General features: G+C 37.0%; 1 protein-coding gene across 1 annotated transcript; it reads right to left on the bottom strand.

Moving 5' to 3' along the window:
- Positions 1-4,110: 4,110 nt before the first annotated feature.
- Positions 4,111-6,222, bottom strand: LOC111799082 (putative pectinesterase/pectinesterase inhibitor 39). The gene is made up of 2 exons (XM_023682480.2): positions 5,883-6,222; positions 4,111-4,914 (listed from the first exon to the last, which is right to left on the bottom strand). Exons 1-2 carry the CDS (start codon positions 6,208-6,210, stop codon positions 4,232-4,234), a joined length of 1,011 nt encoding a protein of 336 aa, XP_023538248.2. The 5' UTR covers positions 6,211-6,222; the 3' UTR covers positions 4,111-4,231.
- Positions 6,223-12,935: the final 6,713 nt, after the last annotated feature.

Raw genomic sequence — 12,935 nt, 5'->3', positions numbered from 1 at the left:
TAAGTTCTTGAAGTGCAAATTTTAGCTTCTGGAGATGACTTTCCTTAGATACGTCATCCAGTGAAAGTAGATGTAGTGATGATTTGGCCCCAACCACAAGAGGTTCATTTGATATTTCTCAAAGATCCTTGCAACATTGCCCTAGTTGACTCTAGGGGGAGAAGCGCTTCATGTGGAGCAAAGCTTGCGAGAAGCTTCATAGAGCTTAAGGAAAAATTAGTGACAATAATCGTGATCACGGTTCTAAATGGTTCCATAAACTTTATGGCATATAGTGATGTAGGGAGAAGGGTTTAGAATGTGTGCTAATACAAAATGACAAATGAAGGGAATGAACTCTTCAGTCTGATAGTGGAAGGTGGAAGCATTGTGAACAATTTTGGTTTTATTAAGAATTAAAATAAAAAAAATTAATATGAGAATAAGAACTCTACGTTTGTAGAAATCGCAACTTGCAAACTTCGTTGATGTATTCCAACAATACAAAAGTTCTTCACATTCCACAAGATCTTCCTTGATATGATTTGAACAAGGCCCAAACTTGTGGGAGCCTAACCTTCATGATATATTCCAAGAATGCAAAAATTCTTCCACATTCAACAAAATCTTCTCTGCTATGACTTGAACACAAGGCAAAATCTTGTGGGTGCCTCCCGGAGAAAGAGTGAGAATATTAGAAAGTATTTAACCATCTTTGTCAAATAATATATTTAAACCTCTTATATATTAGGGTTTAATATCTTATTAAATCATATTTAAATGTTATTATATATATATATATAAAACTAAGAGATTTAAATTTTAAATATATATTTTTATTTGGGGTCTATGAATACATTAATTGTCCTAATATTTAATATATCAAATACAATAAATACAATTTTATATTTTAATATATTTAATATATTAAATATTAATTTATATATATATATATATATATAACGTCAGCAAGTCATCATATAACATCATCATATAACATCATCATATTATCATCTAACGTTATCACATTATCATATAACGTCATCATATCATCATATAACATCATCACATCATCATATAACGTCATCACATCATCATATAACATCATCATATAACGTCATCACATCATCATAAAACATAAAGCATAAATGACACGTGCAAGAGCCACTAGGCACGTGTCATTATATATAAAACAAGTGTTCTGACCGATCCGATAGTAAAGTCACTTACTTGGTTGTCCTAGGCCGCAGTTACTACGACATTTGATGCTAGCTTAACATTGCTCTCTTAAATTTAATTCGAGTCCAACATCATAAATTAGAATTCTACTATGAGAATTGGCTCACCTAGTTTTGCATAAAATAGTTTAAACTTATTTCTAATAACTTAAACTAGCTAAGCCTAATTTTGCATAAAATAGTTTAAACTTACTTAACTTAAACTAGCTAACCCTAATTTTGAATAAAATAATTTAAACTAAGATTGTCATGCTAATTTTAAACGCTTACGAAAAATTGAAACTAGGAGGAAAGGGTCCGAGCATATCCCAAGTTAGATAAATCAAAATGTTGGCATTCAACTGTCAGAAAATGTATTCTCCGACTGGATTGAACTGTTCAAGTGGTACGCTCAAATGAAGTGAGGGACCTTCCTTTTATAGTGAATGTCAACCCCCTCCTTCTAAATTTTAAGAAATGATGATGATGATACATGATAACATGACGATGTAAGATGTATGATGATGTGATGACTTAATACGACGTTATTCCATATTAAGATGATGTACATGTATTAAATGCCATGAGGCATTATAACAATGATTTTCTAAGACATAACCTTAGATAATGTTAATGATGATGATCGTAGGAAGGCAAATGCATACATGTTACTTAGAGTAATATGTGGATGGGGATAGGGTTGTGTCATAAAGATGATTTAAAGATAAAAATGTGATCTCAAGCATTTTGTGTGTACATATACATTGGTTAACTTCTCCATTTATAATGATAAGTACGGACGCGTACACTATAATGATGATGATGATGATCATGACTCGCATGATACTTGGGGGTCTAATGTCCTCCAGACGTCGCTCCAGATAGCTAGCTCAACTATGATGGGTCCAAAGGGAGTGCGAACCACCTGGAGACTCACACTCGCACATGTGGGTCATGTGTAGGGAAGTATTACACATCCAATTTTTTCCGGACTACATGTCACCCCTATGATAGTTTTTAACGATAGATCCTTAATCATGAGTTGCATGCATTTACCTTCCCTTACCTCAATAGTGGGGTCACTTACTGAGTGTTTCTTAAAATATTCAAGCAGTGTACTACTTCTATTTCAGATTAAAGGCAAGACATCGGCATTGCAAGTCAAGACCATGATACATGCATAGGATAGTAGTATTTTATTTCCATGACAATGTTTTATGATAAAATTTTAAATGTTTAATTCTGCATAATAGCATAAGTTATAAAGATGATAACGACTTTAGGTTAAGTAGAAATCTAGAGACATTGCCCGTATCGTAAGCAAAAATGTATATTTTAAAATTAAAAAAAAAAAAAAAAAAAAAAAAAAAAAGAAAAAATCCTTAGTTCGATTCAATCCAATCTAATTTTATAAAAATTCATGAACCAACCAATGAAAGTTTTAATTTATTTGAATCCGACCCAACCCAATTCAAATAAGTTCATAGCTGATGCAAGAGACTCTACCAATATATTGATGAGCTTTTAAGTGATAATTAGTTTTGTTTCATTGCAAGCATAAAACACACATCAAATGCCATATGGTCAAATCTCATTTTTGTCTGTACTAAAGAAAATATTAAATAAAGAATAAAACTTTAATTACACTCATAATTAAATAAAGGAATTAAAAATAACATAAAGTAATAATTATATGGTAAGCTAATAATAATGCATGCAAATAGTAACAAACGTTTTGTCCATTTCTTTAGAGTAAGTTCAATAAGCAAACAAAATTCAAAACTAAAAGACTTTATCAAGCAACCACCAAACATATATATGGTAAGGTAATAACAAGAACATACTTCGTTCGATCAATTTGAAATTTTGAATTGGTTGAGTAAGTGACTCGAACCAATCTAACACAATTCTCTATTTTCATGTAGAGTTGTCGGGCTATTTTATTTTTATTATTATTATTTACGGACAATACGTATCACATTTATAACTAAAACTTTTTTTTTTTTTTTTTTTTTTTTTTTTTGTTCTATAGATTCAGCCTAACCCAGTTGGAAAAAACCAATTAACCCAACTCAACTTTTATAATATGGGTTGGATTGTTCGAGTTAGTTGAATTTTCAGATCATACTGTGAGATCCCACATCGATCGGAGAGAGGAATGAGCGCCAGTGAGAACACTAGACCCTAAAAGAAGGTAGATTGTGAGATCCTACATCAATTGGAGAAAAAAACGAGTGTCATCGAGAACGCTAGACCCAAAGGAGGTGGATTGTGAAATCCCACATTGGTTGGAGAGGAGAACGAAACATTTTTTATAAGGGTGTGAACCTCTCCCTAGCAGACGCGTTTTAAAACCGTGAGGTTGATGACTATACGTAACGATTCAAAGCGGATAATATCTGTTAGGGAGAAAGAAAGAAACGAGTGTCACTGAGAACGCTGGCTCCAAAGGAGATGGATTGTGAGATCCCACATCAGTTGAAGAGGAGAACGAAACATTCTTTATAAGGGAGTGAAAACCTCTCCCTAGCAGCGTTTTAAAACCGTGAGGTTAATAGCTATACGTAACCATTCAAAGCGGATAATATCTATTAACGGTACGACAAATACCTCCACTAAAAAATATTTAGTTTTCCTTTATTCAAAATTTGAAGAAACGTTGTTTTTTTTTTTTACTTTGTCTTTTATAATAATAATAATAATAGTCAAACAAAAAAACCAAACTGAAACTTCATTATTTCAACCATGAAAGAAGGCTTTCTCTTGAAGCTAAAGGTTCTTTACATGGCAAGCTAATAAAGATAGCCAACATTTCATTTCCCTTATTACAAATTAAATCTTCAATTAAAAAGAAAATAACTTGAAATCTTTACCTTTTCAATCAAGCTCTAAACAAACAATTAGAGAATCGGACGCTACAAGTATTTACGAGCTGCATTTCACAATATGATATCATTACCAAGGTTCGTTGTTCCATCGTTTTAGGCTACTATTTAAACTCGTAATTTTATTACGAAGCTAGTTCTTAACAAAACCTACAAACCCGCTCTGAAGGGTATGGTTGTTTCTGGCAACCATGTAGTTCCATTAATAAAATTCTCGACCGTAAAATTAGCAACGTCGGTTAAACTATGGAGTACATGGAAACCAGGCCAATCCACTCTTTGTGAAGTGTTAGCTCCTCCACCTCTATTATTGTATTCACCATAATACAATAGGTTCACCGGCACTCCCAACCACTCTAACCATCCTTTAGGCTGAACAACATTGTCAAGAAATGACTCAACGAAAGCCACCATTGAATATGCTCTCCAAGGCCGTCCAAGAAACACTAATACCTTATCCCTACTCGATGCTATCTCCGGCGACACCGTCACGGTGCAATTTTGAAAGACGAACCCGCTTTGTTCGTCTAAATTGGCTTTGGATTGTGCAGTCACCGTGGTGTGGATATCTACTAATCTAGCGTATATGTTACAGTCTTGGAATACAACGAGCCCATTTCCAAAAATGAAGTCAACTGTGCCGTAGATATCACACTCTTTGAAGAATTGGGGTACGGCTGCAGCATAGAGAGTGTCTTGATACCCCAAGAACACGCATTTATAGTAAGCTGTGTGTTTAGCTTGATCAAGAACAGCCACAGCTTGACCCATTTTTGGTCCGGCAGAGTTTTGAAATGTGAGGAACTTAGCCATGAAGTTTGCTCCATTTACAGCTGAAAATGGGTTTTGGGTTATAATTTTGATTAAGAACTTGTAACAGCCCAACTCACCTCCATATTGTTCTCTTCGGCCTTTCCCTTGGGCTTCCCCCAAAGGCTTTAAAAGCTAGCAGATATTATCCTCCTTGGGCTTTCCTTAACTTTAAGACGCGTCCGCTAAGGAAAGGTTTCCACATCCTTATAAAGGGTGTTTCGTTCTCTTCCCCAATCTTCGAGCTTCCTCTCAAGACTTTAAAACGCATCCGCTAAGGAAAGATTTCCACATCCTTATAAAGGGTGTTTCGTTCTCCTCCTAACCAATATGGGATAGCACAATCCACCCCACTTTAGGGCCCAGCGGGACCCCCACCAAATCCACCCCTTTCGGGGCCCAGCATCCTTACTGGAACACTGCTCGTGTCTACCCCCTTCGGGGAACAACCTCCTTGCTGGCACATGGTCCGGTGTCTGGCTTTGATACCATTTGTAACCGTCCAGACCCAGATATTGTCCTCTTTGGACTTTCCCCTTCCCTTTCAGGCTTCCCCTCCAGGCTTAAAGTGCGTCTGCTAAGGAAAGGTTTCCACATCCTTATACAAGGTGTTTCGTTCTCCTTCCAACCAATGTGGGATAGCATAATCTACCCCACTTTCACCGCACTTCAGGGCCCAGCGGGACCCTACCAAATCCACCCCTTTCGGGGCCCAGCATTCTTACTTGCACACCGCCTCGTGTCTACCCCCTTCAGGGAACAGCCTCCTCACTCGCACATGGTCCGGTGTTCTGATATCATTTGAACAGTCCAGGCCCACTGCTAGCAAATATTGTCCTCTTTGGACTTTCCCTTTCGGGCTTCCCTCAAGGGTTTAAAACCTTCTGCTAGGAAAAGGTTTCCACATCCTTATAAAGAGTGTTTCATTCTCCTCCCCAACCAGTGTCAGATATCACATACATGAACAAAATTAACATGAATTGAAGCTTACTTAGAGTAGCTGAATTTGCAGTGGAGAATCCAGTGGCTTTGCTTCGATTATCAACGATGATTGTTGTAGAAGCGTTGTCTCCGATCAACGAAATGAATGTTTTTTGAAATGGAACTTCGATATGTTCGTTATAGATTCCGGGTTTGATGTGAATGTAAAATCTGGTGGTGGTGAAGTTCGGTGCAGCGACTATGGCGTCACTGATTTTAACGAAGTTTCCCGTACCGTCTAAGGAAACTGTGGAATTGAAGTCAAAGGTATTAGAAAATTTAAGAAAATGAAGAAGTAAGATGGAGAGTGTGAAGAACATAACATGTTGGAATGCCATGATTGAGTTATAAGGGAGAGACAAGCTGATTGTTGAAACTAGAAGCGTTGTATTTATAGAGGTGAGTGACAGTGGAAGCTAGTGCATGAGGATGGGCAGCTTGAACATTCATGGAGGGAAAAGAATTACCAAGTGTCATTCATCGAAAAAGGGCTATAAAACATTTTCAATGAAGTATAGGTTACACGGGTTGAGTTGGTTCGAAATTTTTTTGTATCAACTCGAAATTTTGAGTTGATTGGATTGGTGATACGAGCAACTAGAATAGAGTTCATGATCCAACCCAACTCAACTTGTAACGACCCTAGATTTTTACTCACCTAAAGTCACTACTGTCATCATATCTTACTTGAAACACACATGACTCGAGTATTTTAAGAAATACTCAATAAGTGATCCCCACGGTTGAGGTCACGGAATGAAAACACATGATTAGAGACCTATCATTTAAAACCATCATATAGGTGATCTCTAGTCTATATAAAATTGGATGTGTAGTACTTCCCTACACACAATCCACATGTATGAGCGCGAGTCTCCAGGCGGTTCACACCCCTTGGACCCATCATAGTCGAGCTAGCTGTTTGTAGTCAGATGTCTAAAGGTCAACAAACCCTTGAATATCATGCGAGACATGATGATGATCATCATCATAGTGTATGCGTTCGTACTCATCATCATAAATGGAGAAGTAACCCAATGTATATTAACACACAATATGCATTAGGTCCCTATAGTTTTCATCTTCAAATCATTTTTATGACACAAACCTATACATCATTCACACATTATCCTAGACAACATGCATTGATCTTCGTACATTTATCATCATTAACATTAATTAGAGTTGTGTCTTAGAAAATTCATCCTCATAATGCATCATGACATTTAATACATGCACATCATTTTAATATGGAATATTATCATATTAATTCATCTCATCATCATGCATTTTATATCATCATGAATTATCGTCATTGTATCATCATAATGTTATCATATCATCGTTATCATCACATTATCATATCATCATGCACCGAACTATGGCACTATCTTCTGAGGCCGAGTTCATGGCAACAATTGGAGCATCGTGCCAAGCATTGTGGCTGAGAAATTCGTTGAGCAAAGTAACTAGAAGTGTAAACGAATATATTTTTACGAATTATTTTTTAAATGAATATATTTTTATGTTAAAAATCAAGTTAATGAAATTTTAATTTGACAATTCTAGTACAAAATATAATTAATCATCTTAATTTTGTTAGTTCGTAAAACAGCAAACTCTTAAATGTCCATTGATTAGATTTTAAGTCAAATCCCATTTTTTTCTGTACTACAAGAAGTATTAAATAAAGAATAAAATTTTAATTACACTGATAATTAAATGAAGGAATTAAAAATAACATAAAGTAATAATTATATGGTAAGGTAATAATAATGCATGCAAATAGTAACAAACATTTTGTCCATTTCTTGGGAGTAAGTTCAATGAACAAACAAAATTCAAAACTAAAAGACTTTATCAAGCAACGACCAAACATATATATGGTAAGGTATTAATAAGAACTACGCCGACACGTCTTGAATTGAAGATAACTTTTGGATCAATTTAAAATTTTGAATTGGTTAAGTAAATGATCGGAAAAATATAAATAAGGTTCACAATCCAATCTAACACAACTCTCTATTTTCGGGTAGAGTTGTCGAATTTTTTTTATTATTATTATTATTTACTGACAATACATATTACATTTATAACTAAAATCTTACTAAAATATGAGACGTTTACAAGTCAAACGCATTAGTAACATTAGTTTTAAGGTTAAATATTCTTAATTTTTGTAACAATTTTAAAAGTAGGGTAGTGTAGGGTAAAGTTATAACCCTATTTTCGGGTTGGTTTAGTTGACCAAATCAAAAAAATGTCAACATATGTACTAACCTTGATTTTTTTTGTTGTTCTACAAATTCAGCCACCCAAATTGAATTTTTTTTATAGTATGGGTTGGATAGTCCGAGTTGGTCAAATTTTCAGGTCATACTGTCAAAACCCACATCAATTGAAAGGAGAAACAGTGTCAATGAGAACACTCGGTCTCGAAAAGGGGTGGATTATGAGATCCCACATCGATTTTTTTGTTATTCCATACATTCAGCCTAACCCAAATTGAAATTTTTTTTTTAACCCAACTCAACTTTTATAGTATGGGTTGGATAGTCCGAGCGGGTCAAATTTTCAGGTCATACTGTCAGATCCCACATCAATTGGAGAAAAAAACGAGTATTAGTGAGAACACTGGACCATGAAAGGGGGTGGACTGTGACATCCCACATTGATTAGAGAGGGGAACGAGTGTCAGCAAGGACGCTAGACCTCAAAGGGTGATGAATAGTGAGATCCCACATCAGTTGGAGAGAAGAACGAAACATTTTTCATAAGGGTGTGGAAACCTCTCCCTAGTAGACGCGTTTTAAAACCATGAAACTGATGGCTATACGCAACGATTCAAAGCAGACAACATCTGCTGGGTGTGCGACAAATACCAACCTTTACTCAAAATTTGAAGAAACGTTTCTTTTTCTTTTTTATTTTGTCTTTTATAATAATAGTCAAACAAAAAAACCAACTGAAAGTTCATTATTTTTAGCCATGAAAGAAGGCGTTCTCTTGAAGCTAAAGGTTCCTTACATGGCAAGGTAATAAAGATAGCCAACATTTTATTTCCCTTATCACAAACTAAACATGATTAAATCTTCAATTAAAAAGAAAATAACATGTATAAATACACCTCTTATTCTCATTAGTGTTCTTCATAATACAAGATTAATCAAGTTAGATCACTATGAATCAATCATTTGTTGTGTTCTTCACTTTTCTTCTTCTCTCTGCAGCAGCCAATACTTTAGATCCAGAGATGAAAGCGGGAAACGATTTCACTCGAGCCACATGCGACCGAACCGGTGAGTTGAAAGATTTATGCATTTCTGTGATCAACTCTAATCCTCGTGAAGATTTGAAGTCAAATTTGACGGGTTTTCTCGCCATATTTATCAACGAAACTCTTCATGTTGTCATCGATGATCATTCTTACCTTTCAAATCAAACTCTAAACGGACAATTAGATAATCGAACGCTACAAGTATTTACGAGCTGCGCTTCGCAATATCAGATGAGCAAGGATTCATTACGAGTTATATTGGAGGATGAATTATTAAAGCAACATCATGCAGATTTGAATATGGATTTGGGACAAATTGATAACTATTTAGCTCTTTGTGAGATGGAATTTGAAGGATTTACAGAAGAACCCTCAGCTTGGAAGGCTCGATATGATTATGTGAGCTCCCTCTTAATTCTTTCGTTGCGGATGACAAATCTCATTAAATGTAATCGTATCCATGTTTGTTAGGTACACCCACTTTTAATTTTAAGTATTTTCATGTTGGGGTTTTTTTTTTTTTTTTTTCTTTAAATAATCATCGTTCCAACTCGTAAATCCAAATGTAATGAATCTTTGAGGGAAAAGATCGTGAGTATATCATGAATACTATCTCTATGAGTATGAGGTTTTAGTTTAGAAAACTAAAAGCAAAACAATGAAAACTTATACTCAAAGTAGACAATATCATATATTGTGAAGATTCATTATTCCTATTACTGATATCAGAGCTCTAGAGATGAGATGTAACGACCTTAAATTTTACCTATTTAATCCAAGGTCATTACTATACCTTGAAATGCGAAATATACATTAAATGAGCCCTGTTCATAAATGCGACTTACACTCGCCTTTTATTACCTCGGGAAAGAGAAAATGATTACAAGGGAAAAAGAAAAGAACATTATTGAAATAAAGAAAAATGAACAAACTTATACTACCCTATGGTTTATTATGCAAATACAATTCAACATATATTAACCTATACTAATGATGCAAACCGAATTCAACCTAGACTATGAAATGGAAATACAACTACCCTATGCATGTGCCACGGTCCCGAGGTGTACGATGTCGCCGTTGATGTCACATGGGTGCCTTGCTCTTATCTGAAAAAATAAAGTAGCACGAGACTTGATTATTTCTAGAATTCTTAGTAAGTGTCCCCCTATTGGGGTTATGCAACAATCACATGCAATGAAATGATGTTACCTATCGTTTTGTTTTGTTTCGTTTCATTTCGTTTTCCCTTCGGTGCAATCCTAACGAGTAATCGTGAACGTGTACCATATACTCTACACACAGCCCATACGTGCGAGTATGGGCTCACCATCTAGTTCGCACACCGCTGGGCCACTTTCCTTATCCGGTGGGCATACTCTTGGAGTCCCTTATGCCGGGACCCGTTAAAACTAGTAACCGTCACGACAGCGCTATGCAAAGCATAACGATCGTTGTCCTGCCATTGGATGTACGCGTTTGTACCCTCGTGATGGGATAGGGGTATCCCCCAGATGCATGAACACACATAATGCATGAGGTCCTCCCTACTTCTACATTTATCATTAATGAACATAACCCTCTGTCACGTTCCATGCTTCATGTCATTCTCATTTTCAATTTACATTTCATACATATTCCTATCGGGGTTATAATTCCAGACAGTTTATCGTGTTTCATGTCACACAATTCATGCGGTTTACATTCAAATATTTCATACAATCATGCCATAATCATTCAAGAACAACATATCGTCACATGCATAACATATCACATCAAACTAAGCAGCATACATAGCATACATTCACGTTCACATGAGTACGTACTTAAGCACATTAAACTAGCATACAATTTAATGACACGTGCAAATCCACGGGCACGTGCCAACATACAGCAAATAACGCGTAACCTACGACGGGTGAGCCACTTACTTGGTAGGCCTTAGCCGAAGTACTCCCTAGAATATAACGTAAGCTCCTAGCTCCTCATGAACGTTCTACGCTTCCGTTAGTGGCTGGTTCCTATTGGTTCATTCGTCACTTTCGTTAGTATTTCACAAACATAATTAATTCCCAACTTGAATTTGTGAAATACAATCTTAAAATGATCTATTTTACCTTAAACAGGGTCGAAACTTAGTTCGGGAGGGTCGGAACGGTGACAAATGGGCTGGAAATAGATTTCTCGAGCTGAATAAGCCGTCGGAGCCGAGAAGCCGCCGCCGAGCCGATTGAGCTGCCGGAGCCGAGGGAAGCCGCGCTGCAAACGTGCCACGTGTCACAATCAGAGAGCGACGCGTGTGCAGGGGTCTCGGGTTGAGGCGCGAGTTATCAAATCGCTCGCGGGTCTCAGGCCATTCGCGGGTGACGGGTCATTCGCGGGTGACAGGCCGGCCCGGCTAAAGGAAAAATGCAGGTGGGTTGGGCTAGGCGTGTCGGCGTTGGATTGGGCTTGCGCGTTTTGGGCTGAAGCGACTGGGCCACGAGAACCGTCGGGTACTGGGCTCACCTAAGGTGATTGGGTTCGGTTAGGGTCACGTGATCCGGCCCTCGGGTCGGGCTTCGTCTTCCTCACCCGGTTGCCTGCGCATTTTTCTGGCGACTTTTCTCTCTCCTTGTTAACGTCGTTTCGACGTCCTTTTTCCCTCCTTTTTCCTCCATTTCCGAGTCTCTTCTTCCCCCTAACCCCATTTTTGGTATAGATCTGGTTTGTAAAGGCCTCACACTCCCGGATCTGGAGAAGTTCGGAAATTCGACGTTCAGTCTCCCTTGCCGATTGTGTTCAACGTATAGGATTCGTCAAAATCTAACCTTGATGTGTGTAAAAGGTTGGGATTACTTTTTTTTGCGTAAAATGGAGGTTTTGACGTCGATTTCGTATGGTTTGGCCTCGCCGGAGTTTCGTCGGGTTTTTCTGTTCCTTTTCGTTTTTCTCTATTTTTTGTTCTTTGCAAGTCGTTTTGGGGTGGCTGAAGGTCGGGGTCGAGTTTTATGGCATCCCAGCCTTCGGCCGCCCTTTGTGGGTCGTGTGCGAGCGATGTTCTGCCGACGACCCCCTTTTTTTTTTTTTTTTTATCTGATCCGTTACACGAGGAGCCATCTCGATAGTACTAGACGAATAGATGACCGTTTAAGGGGATGCTAAGTGGTATATCGAGAGCTCCAAAGAAAAGGAATCATCTTAAATAGTGCTAGATGGATAAATGGTCATTTAAGAAGAAAAATCACGAGAGATTATGTTCAAAGTGGACAATATGATCTTGAACACGAAATGATAACATTGTCAGGTAATTTTATTATGAAGTTATCTCTTAACAAAACCTACAAACTAGTTCTAAACAGTATGTTGATTTTGGGCAACCATGTAGTTCAATTAATAACATTCTCCACAATAAAATTTGCAACAAAGAAGAAGACCACGACACTCTAATCATGGGAGTGTCGAAATTCCTATCGGCCATACAAAAGTAAGTTGATCCAAAAGAAGTATCCAATAAAGGGTTGATGTTTGTTAATGCCATAATCAATTCCCGGTCGAGTAAGAGCACCCTAGTAGATTAGGGAGCAACTCTGTCACAACCCAATATTTTACTACGAGCTACGACTCAAATCGATAATACTGTGAAGTGTGTATGCATGAAAACTCAAAAGAAGACATCAATTCAAAAATCAAGAAGGTTTTCAATACAAAGAATCAATTCGTGACCAGTTTTTGACAATGAAAACATAAAAGACAATGTGTACGAAAAGAAAGACTAAATTGACGCCCCGAGACATGTTTTCCTCT

Source organism: Cucurbita pepo, chromosome 7 (assembly GCF_057944985.1).
Source record: "Cucurbita pepo subsp. pepo isolate OVF chromosome 7, ASM5794498v1, whole genome shotgun sequence".
Classification (NCBI taxonomy): Eukaryota; Viridiplantae; Streptophyta; class Magnoliopsida; order Cucurbitales; family Cucurbitaceae; genus Cucurbita; species Cucurbita pepo.
Note: the sequence above shows the minus strand (reverse complement) of the source record. Positions and strands in the feature narration are given on the sequence as shown.